Here is an 11,695-nt window from a genome sequence, read left to right on the forward strand (position 1 = left end):
ATAGGAGAAAAAGGGGAGAGAGAGACAAAGCCCCAGAAGAGGACCCAACCAGAAAGTCCAACACCAGTTTTTTAAAAAAGGCAGAAATAATGGGGCAATTCTAGAATTGAAAGAATCTCCTACAAAAATACAGAATAAGAAAGACCTTCATTTCAGCAGGAACAAAAGAGAAGAATGAGGGTCCCAGCTGTGGAGGATGCAGGGCCAAACGCCTTCAGACTCATGACAGAAAAAATGTTCGGTTCATGCAGGTCTGGTGGGAACTTCCTAGTGGACCTGGGCTGGCGAGATGAGCAGACCGAGCAAAAGGGACACCGGAGAGGCAGACAGCGTGCCAAGGGGGGCTGGGAGGCGGCCAGGAAGCACATCTGTCCTCCAGAGGACAGGTTTCCAGGAAAAGCAGGGCCAGAGAGCTTGTTCCATGTGTTTGAACATCTAGAAAAAAACCTCGTGATAGGATCATGTGGTGAGATTATAAAGATTAAGGATAAACATGGAGCAAATTAGGCAAGAAAAAAGACAAGAGCATTATTAATTCCAGAAAGGAAATATCATCTGATACATAACTTGTCTCTGTAATAAGCAATAATTATAGAGATTTCATAACACTGACCAACAAGTTAGTCAAATACTGTGATGTAATAATAAAGAGGAAGGTCAGGGGAAAGACGTCAAAAGGCTAAATCGTCCCCCGAAAGATGATACTTAAACATAGTAGTAAAAAAGGATAAATTTTACAGTGTGTAAGTCAGACCTCAGTTTTAAAAGTTGAAAAAAAGGTAAATGAACCAGGCATGGTGGTGCACTCGTGTAATCTCAGCACTTAGGAAGCTGAGGCGGGAGAATTTGCGAGTTCAAGACCAGCCTGGGCTACAAAGTGAGCTCAAGGCCAGCTTGAACTGTGTAATGAGACCCTGTCTCAAAAAGAAAAAAAAAGTAAATAAAGAAAAAACAGTATATGCATATTATCTAGAAATATGGTAATAAAAACAGGGGGTGGGTGGCTACAGGAGGGGTCTCCAATATTCTAATGCTCAGTGAATTCGACAGCTCAAGCCTGCAGGGGAAACTGAGCCAAGGGGCTGTGTTAGAGATGATAGAAAGAAATCCCCGGTAGGTTCATCAGAAACAAGAAATCACCGTGGAAGTCACAGTGACCTGGACTTGGAAAGGACCTGGCTGCTCACAGGCTGTAGGATGGGGAGTCTGAGCCATTTTACAGGACTCCTCAGGGATCACGGTGACCCCAAAGCTGAGGGCATTGAGTTCCAGGGCTTTCTCTGGTTCCCCATGACTCACCAGGTCCCTTCCATCCCCAAGAGAGTCATGTGTGTGTGCACAAAACCTGCCCCACCCCCCACCCCCCACCAGGCTTCCGCTCACCTGGGCTTGAGGTAGCTGAGGGCTTCTGAGAACTGGTTGGTGAGGAAGAGGTCCAGGGCGACCATGCACTGGTCCAGAGCCTCATGAAGGTTGCTCGAAGGAGTCCTGAGGGGAGACACACAGGCCTGACCTCTGAGCTTTCAGCACCCCTGGCACCATAGAGCCTTGTGGGCTCAGTTGACCTTGTTGGTTGGCCTGGGATGGCTTTTGAGAGCTTATGCTGTCCTAGGATGCAGGGAACAATTGGACCCACCTCTGGGTGTCCCCAAGGACGGGAGGAGCAGCAGAAAAAGGTGTCACCTGAGATCTGATGGAGGGTGGGGAAGGGGCTATGGACAGGATGAGAAGGTCTCTTACCTTTCGCAAGGGTAAAAGGAGTCCTTGTGGCCCTTCTGACCCATTGGGCTTGACTGCCCCCCTGGGGGGCACAGCCCACCCACAGGCCCACTCTCTCTCTGTCCCTCTCTCTCCTCCTTCTGCAAGCGTCCCTAGCCCCAGCCCTTCACTCTAGAACCCCACACACTGTCACAATGGGCCTTCCATATCCGAGTCACTTCCTGGAGGATGCTGCCAGAATTTCTGGTCCTTCAGTTTCTCTGCAGTTCTTATCATCCCATGAAGTTTTTTTACTTATTTTCGGGTTTGTTATCTGGCCCCAAAACACAGGAATCTATTCTGATCACTACTGTATATCCAGCACCCAGTATCTAGTACAAAGTAGGATTTTAATAAATATACGAGGTAAATGAATGCATGCATGCATGAATGAATGAATGGAATGGAAGGCTGGAAAGACAAATCCCTGAATCTAGAGTCTCAGCTTCCCATCTGAAAAAATGAGAGATGACGATCTCAGAGCTGTCCGTGGATGCGTGTATGAATGGCTTTCCTCACAGGCATCTCTGGAGTGACAGAAGATTCCAGAGAGGAACCTGAAGAACTCACTGAAGGAAAGTTAAGAGCAAATCCCTTCTCCACCAAGGAAATGACACAGACCTGGAGACCCAGGGCTCAGGTCTCCTCCTCTGTGACGCAGGTCTTCCCAGGCAAACTGAATCCTCTTAGCTCCCAAATCTGCAGGCTCTTGATGTTGCCGTTTTAATAAATCTGAGAGTTGTCTGGGACACAAGCTTCTCCCCGCCTCCCCCACCTCCTCCGCCATGAAACCCTCTCAGTCCTGCTGCCTGCCTGGCCTCGGTTGCTCAGTGCCAAGGATGGGAGAGGGACAGGAGACTCCCTTCCACGTCCACCGCCTCCTGCCCCTTCTCTCTTCCCCGCAGACCTTTTAATTCCATATTTTAGGTCACTTAACTTGCTATTTACCATCTTTTTGACTCTGCTACGTTCCAGTACTTTTTTTAGTGCTTTCGTCTCACCATCGCCCTCTTCGTTGAGTCTTAGCTGCTGCTTCTCTACTCAGTCCTTCATCCTGACAATAATATTTTTCATGTCCACCAATTCTAGCTCATCCTTTTTCAAGTCTGTTTGGTTATTTTCGGCAGAACTTCCCCCCTGCTTATTGTTTCAATTTCTTTCTTCTTTCTGTCTTTCTTTCTTTCTTTTTTGAGATAGTCTTGCTACGTAGTCCAGGCTGGTTTTGAACGCACTGTGTAAGCCAGGCTGGCCTCAGCCTGGTAGTGATGTTCTTGCTTCAGCCTCCCAAGTGCTGAGATTACAGGCACACACCATTATGTCCAACTTGTTTCAAATTTCTTGGCTTCTTTATACATCTTTTTTAAAAATTTGATTTCCTGGAAAGTTAGTAATCTGTTATATTTTCTTTCTACATCTGAAACATAATTTTATCTCAGAATTGTGGCATTTTAGACTCTCACAGAAACTAACTATGCTAGTGTTGCTTCTGGTGCCTGTCACTACTGTGGCTTGTTTCCTGTGTGTTTGATGATTTTCTCACAAACTCAAGTTGGACTGGTCCCAAAGGAACCTTGAAATGAGAAGCTGGTTATCTCTCTGTAAAGAACATCCATCTCCTTTGGCCAGATTCCCCCGCCCACTACCGCCACATACATCACTTTTTTATTTTATGTATTTTAGGAAGACACAGAAAGCACGCATCCAATACCACCACTTGTACGAAGGCAGACCAATATTCATAATTTCTAAGTGGCCTTTTTCTCTCCACTAGAACTCTTATCTTCCTTTGCTGGTGGATGGCTCCTTTCTTCAGGCTAATCCAACAGGCTGGACCCCTCCAAGGGCTAAGTGCCACCCCCTCACTCTGCACCAGTGCACCCACAATGCACGCACAGAGCTCTGGGCTTCTCAGCCTGTAAATACCTCAGGTTTTACAGCTTCATCTCCTTCCTAGCCTCATTTCAGGTCCCTCCTGATTTTTGGCTTGAGTGGGTCTGTCAATTCTGTGTCTCAGGGATAGACCTCGAAGGATACTTGCTAAAGCCCAGCTACACTCCAGGTGAAATACTGAGAGTTTTATTTCTTTTTATCCTGTGCCCTCTCCCCCCACCCCATGCTTTTTATTGAGACAGGGTCTCACTACGTAGCTCAGGCTGGGCTCAAACTCATGGCTTCCTGCCTTAGCCTCCTGCAGGCTGGGATTACAGGTATGCATCATCATGGCCGCATAACTATGCCTCTCTTAGGAGCTCCAAATATCATTCTAAAACCCAGATCTGACTGTGTCATTCCTGGACTTTAAATCCTTCACTGGCTTCCCAGTCCACTCAGAACAAAGACCCAGTTCCCTTCTTCGGTCTAAAAGATGTCATCCGAAGCTGCCACAGGCCCTTCCTCGAGAGGCCAAGATATGTCTGTCTTCCCCTGTGCCCAGGGCCCAGCTGTTCTGGCTCACCTGGAGCAAGGGATCACCTGCCCCAGACTAGGGGCAGCCCCACGCCTGACTTCCTGCCCTCATTCCATCCAAGATCAGGCCCTGGGTCAAGGCTGGAGATGTGCAAGTTATGCAAGATGGATCCACGCTCTGTAACACTAATGAAAGAAGAAGTAAACCTATACACACCATACTATTGCCCACCATGTGCAGGTGGGTGGCAACAAGCAAAAACAAAAGCTGTCCTGGTTTAAAGATATCTTATCTGCCCCCTCCTTCCAGAAAAAGCCCAGACCTGGCCTTGCCCTTGAGGAGCTACAGATGATGCAGGCAGAGGCAGTGACAGCAACGGGGCCTGTGACTGTGGGAAGTACCTGGCTCCTACCCCAACCTAGGGCACTAAACAAGCCCATCTGAGAAGGATGTCACTGAGAGGCACACAAAATGGGAAAAGATGCCCAACAAGAGGGAACAGGGTGTGCAGAGGGCTAGAGGCACAAGCAATGTGGAAGGCCTGGAGGACGAAGGCTGGCTAAATGCAGAGGTGACTGGGGGCTGTCTAGGGGGTCAGGGACGCTTGGGACACTGGCCTCACTTGCTTTAATAATAGGATACACAATCACCCCCTGTGTACCAAGAGGATATTGCTCATGTTTTATCTAAACTGGGTGACAGTATTATCTCACCCAATTCTCCTACCAGTGGGAGCGCTTATCCAAATTGACAGATAAGAAAATGCAGGCAGTGAGATGGGAGGGGCCTGCTTCTCCCAGCAGCTTGGGAGGGCAAGCTTTCTGCTCAGCCACAGCGCCAAACCTTTCTCCTGCCTGAGCTGCCAGGGGCCCACTTTCCCACTGGCTCAGGCCTTTCTGCTCCAGAGCCCCTGGTTGGGCCCAGACGACATGTATCTTGTGTTCTGGTGGCCTTTTCACTGTCCTACTGTCTCAGGGTAGGGTGATGGTACTAGGTGGAGGGTGGTGCTGGGCCAGATGGAGAATGGAGCAGGACTGGTAGACTCACGCAGGTCCCACTAAAGGGAGTGGAAGGCAGGGCTCAGGCAGCCTGGAGCCACATCACTCTCCCCTTGGCTCTCACTTTAGAGTTTCTTAGTGAAGTGGGGAGGGAGGTAGCTGAGGGACCCAGTCCCAGCTGTGTGTGGTGGCACACATCTGTCATCCCAGCACTTGGGCGTCCGAGGCAGGAGGATTTTAGAGAATTGGAGGACAGTTTGGGTTCCCTAGGGGGTTCAAGGCCCAGCTAAACTATATAGCAAGACTGTCTGAAAAAAAAAAAAAAAAAACAAGACAAAAAAAAACACCAACAAATAAAAAAAAATGACTGAGACTCACCTTCTGAAGAGTCCTCCTTAGCTACACATAAAGTGGGTACCCTATCACAAGACCTAATGCAGCGTGGCCTTTAAGAGTTCTCAAAGCGGGGCTGGGGATTTAGCTCAGCGGCATAAGCACCTGCCTTGCAAGCAGGCAGTCGTGAGTTTGATCCCCAGTACCAATAAAAATAAATAAATTTTTAAAAAAGAGTTCTCAAAGAACACAACCCCAGACTCAAGCTAAAATTACTTGCTGGAAAAACCTGAGAATATTCTTTAGCCTCCATAAGCCTCAGTTCCCTCATCAATGAAATGGAAGTGACAATACTGACCTCCCAGAGTAGTTGTGAAGACCTCCGAAGACCACATACAGAACAGCAGGAAGTACTTAGAAAATGTTAATGAGTATGGTTTCCTTCATTTCTTTCATTGAGTACCACGATCTTACAGTGTAACTAAACTTTAAAAGACCAAGCACATATCCTATGACCTGGAATACTACAGCAATACTTAGTGTTTGCATAGTAAGACATGGGAGCCTCCTCAATGTCCAACAAGAAGGGTAAATAAATGGGAGTCTTTACACACAGGGTGGTGTGGCAATTTCAGGTCAAGGGGGCCAGCACTTTGAGGTCAAGAAGGCGGCCAAATCTCAGAAATCTGACTTTAAGCAGGAAAAAGCCAGCTACAGAATGACATATAGTATATGGCTCCCTTTGTTCATAAATTAGAATGAGCTATTCATTTTTTAGATTTTCACATACTCAGCAAAAGAATAAAAACAGAAAACTGTGAAAACCAAAATTCAGGATGGCAATTTTCTCTGGAAAGGGAAGGAGTTTTCCACAGGGATTTTCATGGTCTCTACCACTGTTTGTTTACTTATTTATTTTTGAGATAGAGTCATATTTTGCAGTGAAGATTGGCCTTGAACTCTCTATGTAGCCCAGCCTGGTTTCAAACTCTCAGCAATCTTCCTGCCTCAGTCTCCCACGGGCTGGGATTACAGGTGTGCACCACCACGCCTGGCCTTACCATGGTTTATTTCTTAAAAAGAACATGAAATAAATGGGACATAGTGTGAGCATCTGACCGAACTGGGTAGCAAGAACATGGGAATTTTACTATTTTCTATAATTTTTTTTTTTTTTTGTGGTATTGGGAATCGAACTCATAACCTTGAGCTTACCAGGCAGGTGCTTACACCACTGAACTAAATCCCCTATATTATTCTGAAGCTTAAAAATATTTCATAGTTTTCAAAGCAGTGGAGATCTGAGGCTGGTGTGTTCTCCCCTCACCCTCCCAGATGCTGGCGCTGGGCCTGCCAAGTGTCTCCCTGAGTATTTCAGTGAGATAAGTATCTCTGGTGAAGATGTAGATGGTCTTACTTTGGCTGCCTCTGACCAGACCCACAAGGATGGCACTGACCAAGGCAGGGGCAGGTGGACTTTTCACCCTCCCAGGCAGGCAGGGAGGCAAGTGCGGTTCAGCCTGCCAATGGCCTTCATTCAGCTGGAGGCTGGGTAGTAGACTGGCCTCAGGCACAGACATGGGTGTCTAAGGGACAGGGATGAACTCTGTCTCATCCCTGAAGTCCAAGATTCTTTGGCAGGGCAATGTTGCTCCATGTTTGCCTTCTCTCCTGGAAACTACTTTTCTAGACCCACTGGTGGTGTTCAGAGTTGGGCAAAAAGGAACCTTAACCAAGCTCCAGATTTACAAGGGCTGCGGGCGCAGGGCAGGAAGGGAGCGGCCGGCCCAGCCTCCCTATATTTTCCAAAGGAGGGACAAAAGCCTCCGGAGGCTGAAGGACTCAGCTAGTCAAACAAAAACTGATCAAGGCAAAACTTAGCAGGCAACTCTCCCTCAGGGTAGATTGCCCCCAGTCACCCCATTTCCAGCCCTTAAGCCCCCAAACCAAGCACAGACCCTGTAGCAGCTTCCAGATGTCAGTGGGACCAGATTCCTGACCTCCCCACTCATCTGTCCAGCCTGGTAAACACTATCACCAGTGGTGAGAACCAGGCAGGGCAGGCCCTCCTCCCTGCTCACCTGGGCCCGATCTGCGCCCAGCCCTTTCTGGCGGCCAGGTCTCCCAGGAAAACCAGCTGCAGGTGTGCAGAGTGTGGGCAGGCCCGGGAGGGGGTCTCACGGGAGCCCTCAGGGGGGTGGGCGGGGCCGCAGAGCTGCTAACCGTGACAACGCCCACCTTTCACAAGCCCAGTTCCGGCTGCACCCAAGGGGCCCTGCTGTACCTTTGTGTCCCCAAAGAGCCCAGAAGAGGATGTGAGTGGGGGCTCTGACAGGAGACAGAGCTGGGTTCAAATCCTAGCCCAGCCCTTACTTCCTGGACGACAGAAGATAATCACTTAAGAGCTCTGCCTCAGTGTCCTCATCCATAGGGAAGCGTCAGGGCCTCCCCGCAGGACCAGCGCTGCAGGGCTGCAGAGGAAGGCTGCTGTGCACAAGCCTTGACTACAGCCCAGACTAAGTCGGGTCGGCCACTGGAGTCCGCGACCCCCGCAGGCCTCCCGCGGCGGCCGAGCGGAGCCCAGCGAGCCGCAGTGCGGGCCTCGGGGAGCCGGCGCCGCCCCAGCCCGCCGCCCGGCGCACTCACCCCGCGGGCAGGGAGCCCGGAGCGCCCGCCGTGGTCATCGCCGAGGGCGCGGGCCGCGCTGCCCCCGCCGGACGCCAGGTGCGGCCCAGGTGCTGTCGCCGGATGCCCGAGCCGGGCGCTGTGCGGCCGAGCCCGGACTCGGCGGCCGGGGAGGGGCGCGCCGGGGGCGGGGAAGGCGGCGGGGCCGGGCCGGGCCTCGGTGTGCCGGGCCGCGCAATGGGGCCATGGCCGCCCCGGCCCCGGCCGGCAGGGCTCCCCCGCGGCCCGACAGCCAGACCCGGCCCGCCGCCACGCGCCACCCGAGCCGCGCTCCGCCGGCCGCGGCCTACGCCGGGCGCAAAGTTGCCCCGGACCCGGCTGCTCTGGCCACCACTGCCCCGCCTGAGCGAGCCGGGTGCACGCAGCCTGCAGTCAGGTGCGGATTTTAACCCCAACCATTGCCCACGAGGGACTGTGCTAGCCTGAGACACGGGCGGGAGGTGACACGGCGTGGCACGCACTGCGAGGAGGCGGCTCGCGCGCGCCTTCTCAAACAGCCCCGTCACTGGCCTCTTACAGATGCAGAAACTGAGGCAAGGCGTTGGTGTGGCGGCTCAGGACCACTCGGATAGGAATGAAGCCCAGTGCTCCGTACCCCAAAGGTGGTGCGCGACCCCTTCATCCGCTGTCCCCTCCCCATCCCCAGTCCCTGGGCGGGGACCACGCTCCTCAGAGGCCCCGAGGTGGGTGAGCAAGACTGAGCCGACCTGGGCTCCTGGCAGAGAGCCCGGCCCAGGAGGAGTTAACAGCCACCGCAGCCTGAGCCCCAGATGCTCTTAACCATGACTCATCACAGCACGTGGCTGCCATTAGAGCTGTCCCTTCACAAAAGCAGGGGACAGAAGGGGGAGGGGAGGAGGGGATTCAGCTCTCCTGGGTCAGCCTTGAGCTCCAAATTTCAGGAGAGAGCGGAGGAGGTGGGATGCACAAGCAGTGCAGGTGGGAAGTGGAAGTGGACAGATCTGAGGAGGCACAGACAGGTGTAGGGCAGGGGCGGCGGCTGGGTGATGCCTGCTTACATTAGCAAGGCGTCTGGGGGAGGCAGTGGGTTCCCAGCCTGCCAGTGTATCTGTCAGCAGAGATCAGCTAGCTAGATGCTCACTTGCAAGACTCGTCCCAACACTGGGAGCCTCAGATACAGGCACACAAAAAGGTAACTGACTACTAGAGTCAGCAGGGATGACACCCACCAGCAGTTACAAGGAATCTAGGTGTGTGTGTGTGGATCCCAGGAGGCAGAGATGGCGCTGCCAGCTGGAGTCTGTGAGGTAGTGTGTGTAAAGACAGTTACGCACATCACTGCTGTGGGCATCCGCACACAATGTTCCCTCAGCAAGGACACACACTTTTTATTAACTTGTGTCCCCAGGGCTGGATCAGAAGGGTATCACTGGGAGGCCTCGTTTCCAAAAAGGAATACAAATTTATTCATAGGAAATTGCCAGGGTCCTCTTGGAGTCCCAGAAAAGTTCAGGCATGTGAGTGGGGATTCAGAAGCTTTGAGCTACATTTGCTCCTGGGTAACTCTTCACTGTATGTGACATTTAGTTAGAGTCTACCACTTTAGCAGGGCATGGTGGCATGTGCCTGTAATCTCAGCATGCTGGTAAGCTGAGGCAGGAAGATAGAAAATTCAAGGTCAGCCTGGGCAATTTAGTGATTTAGTGAGCCTCTGTGTCAAAAAATTTAAAAATGTGCTCAGTGCCAGGGCCCCAGGATTCAATCACCAGGTGGGCTGGGGAGAACTTGCCCAGATCCCTCCTTACACCCTACACGTGTTCCTTCTCATCAGGAGCCCCCTGGGTAGTTGGGTCTGGTGCTCTCTAGGTACTCACTACCTAACCCCCCCCCCCCCGTCCTAATCCCCTTGGCTGTCACTGTCTGTGGTATATGCTCAGGCCCTAGGGGAGCAGGAAGAGAGGTTTTATGTCACTGTCTCTGCCATAAACTAGGAGTTTCTTAAGGGTGAACTCTGGTCAGGTTCATCACTATGTCTCCAGGCCTGACATCTGGTGCCTGACCAATCACCAGCCATGAATGCTGTTTCCCTCTGAAGCAATTACTGTCCTAGTGGCTGCTTCAAAAGCTGCTTCCTATGTCACATGATGCCTCTCTGAGCCTCAGCTTCCTCATCAGTAAAATAAAAATAACACTAACTACTTCAAGAGGTTGTTGTAAGGATTGAGAATTCATGTATGGTCATTAACACTGGTGGTCTAGTGGTAGAATTGTCACCTGCCAAGTATCCATGCATGGAAAGTGCCCAGATCAGGGCTGGGGGTAGCACAGTGTGGTACATGGTGGTGGCTGGGGTGGACACTGCTTTCCAGCAAGGTCTGCAGCAGCTCCCTGCACCTGACGCAGTGCTGAGCCAGTCACCTGTGAGTCAGAGCATCAGACAGCTCACCTGTAGGAGGCTCTGCCCAGACCATTCCTGGCCCCCAGCAGCTGTGAGTCACTATCATTGTCTAAGGCCCTACCCAGGTGCCCCTGCTCAGATTCCAAGCCTGCTCCTCACAACTTTGGCTGACTGCTGAACCCCAAGAGCTGGGAGGGCATCAGAGTCCTGGGTCCTTCCTCTCTTATCAGGAGACCTGCTTCCTGGTGCTTAATACCTGGGAGATGCTGGGCCTGCTTTCCTCTTTATTTCTTTCCACTCTGAAAGAACAAATTGCCAGTTCCCAACTCCTCAGTGGCCCCAGCCACCCCCCCCCAAGGATTGCTTTCACCTGTGCCATCTCTCGGTCCCTGGAAACCTCCTCAATATGCCCCAGAAAGTCTGTGCTCACATGGCCTCCTACAGCCTGGAGAACTGAGGCTAGGACCAGGTGTGACCTTGGCCAAAGTTGAGCCGTAGCTTGAACCTACATCTTGATTCCTTACCTCACGGGGAATGGGAGAAGACAAGCAAAAAAGAGGAATGTTGAAATAGATCTCAGAAATGAAGCATGTGAGCTTGTGCCCTTCCTTGTCTTAGAAAGAGCTGTGGCTGTGAAGTCAGCTCGGCACCCAGCTCTGAATCTGTCTTCTATTGGTAGACTCAAGAGTGAGACAAACTTGCAGGGCTCTGTGACAATAACTGAGCACTACCTGAGTGGCCCTTGTCCCTGTTCCTCCTTCACGCACCTTCCAAAGGCCTTTTCCTGGAAGGAGGCACCCTCCTCTGCCCTTGTAGTCTCTACCAGTCCAGGTCCCCCTACCCCAATCCCTCCCCAGCCAGTTGAGCTGGGGTCCATAAGTAGGTTTTTTAGGGCACAGGGTTGGGCTGGTTACCTCACAGGCAGCAGGCTCAAGGACAAGGGCCCATGACAGACATATTCCCAGCAGTGATGCCTGGGGTAGTATCCAGGGTGGCTCCTGGGACGGGCCTTCTCCCTCCCAACCCACTGGACCCTACTCATTATATGCCCTGAGGCATGTTCTGGTCCTACTGTCTCTTAGTTTCTCTCTTCTTCCTGGATGCCAAGGGAGAGAGGGCTGGAAGGGGAGCTCAAGGGCCTTCCCTGCTCTGATG

At 51.8% G+C, this 11,695-nt stretch overlaps 1 protein-coding gene across 3 annotated transcripts in view; it reads right to left on the bottom strand.

Moving 5' to 3' along the window:
• Positions 1–8,914, bottom strand: part of Ttc39a (tetratricopeptide repeat domain 39A) — a 34,328-nt gene extending 25,414 nt beyond the window's left edge. The window contains exons 1-2 of one of the 3 annotated variants that reach the window (XM_013144902.3): positions 8,777–8,914; positions 1,384–1,488 (exon numbers count right to left, since the gene is read on the bottom strand). In XM_013144902.3, coding sequence (XP_013000356.1) covers positions 1,384–1,448 — 65 coding nt within the window. In that variant the 5' untranslated portion in view covers positions 1,449–1,488; positions 8,777–8,914. Of the gene's footprint in view, positions 1–1,383; positions 1,489–1,740; positions 7,762–8,142; positions 8,278–8,776 lie in introns of those variants that run through there. The other 2 variants (XM_063236496.1, XM_063236495.1) reach the window with 2 other exon arrangements.
• Positions 8,915–11,695: the final 2,781 nt, after the last annotated feature.

The sequence above is a fragment of the Cavia porcellus genome, unplaced genomic scaffold (genome assembly GCF_034190915.1).
Source record: "Cavia porcellus strain 051 isolate PalLab524CR breed Dunkin Hartley unplaced genomic scaffold, mCavPor4.1 scaffold_25, whole genome shotgun sequence".
NCBI lineage: Eukaryota > Metazoa > Chordata > Mammalia > Rodentia > Caviidae > Cavia > Cavia porcellus.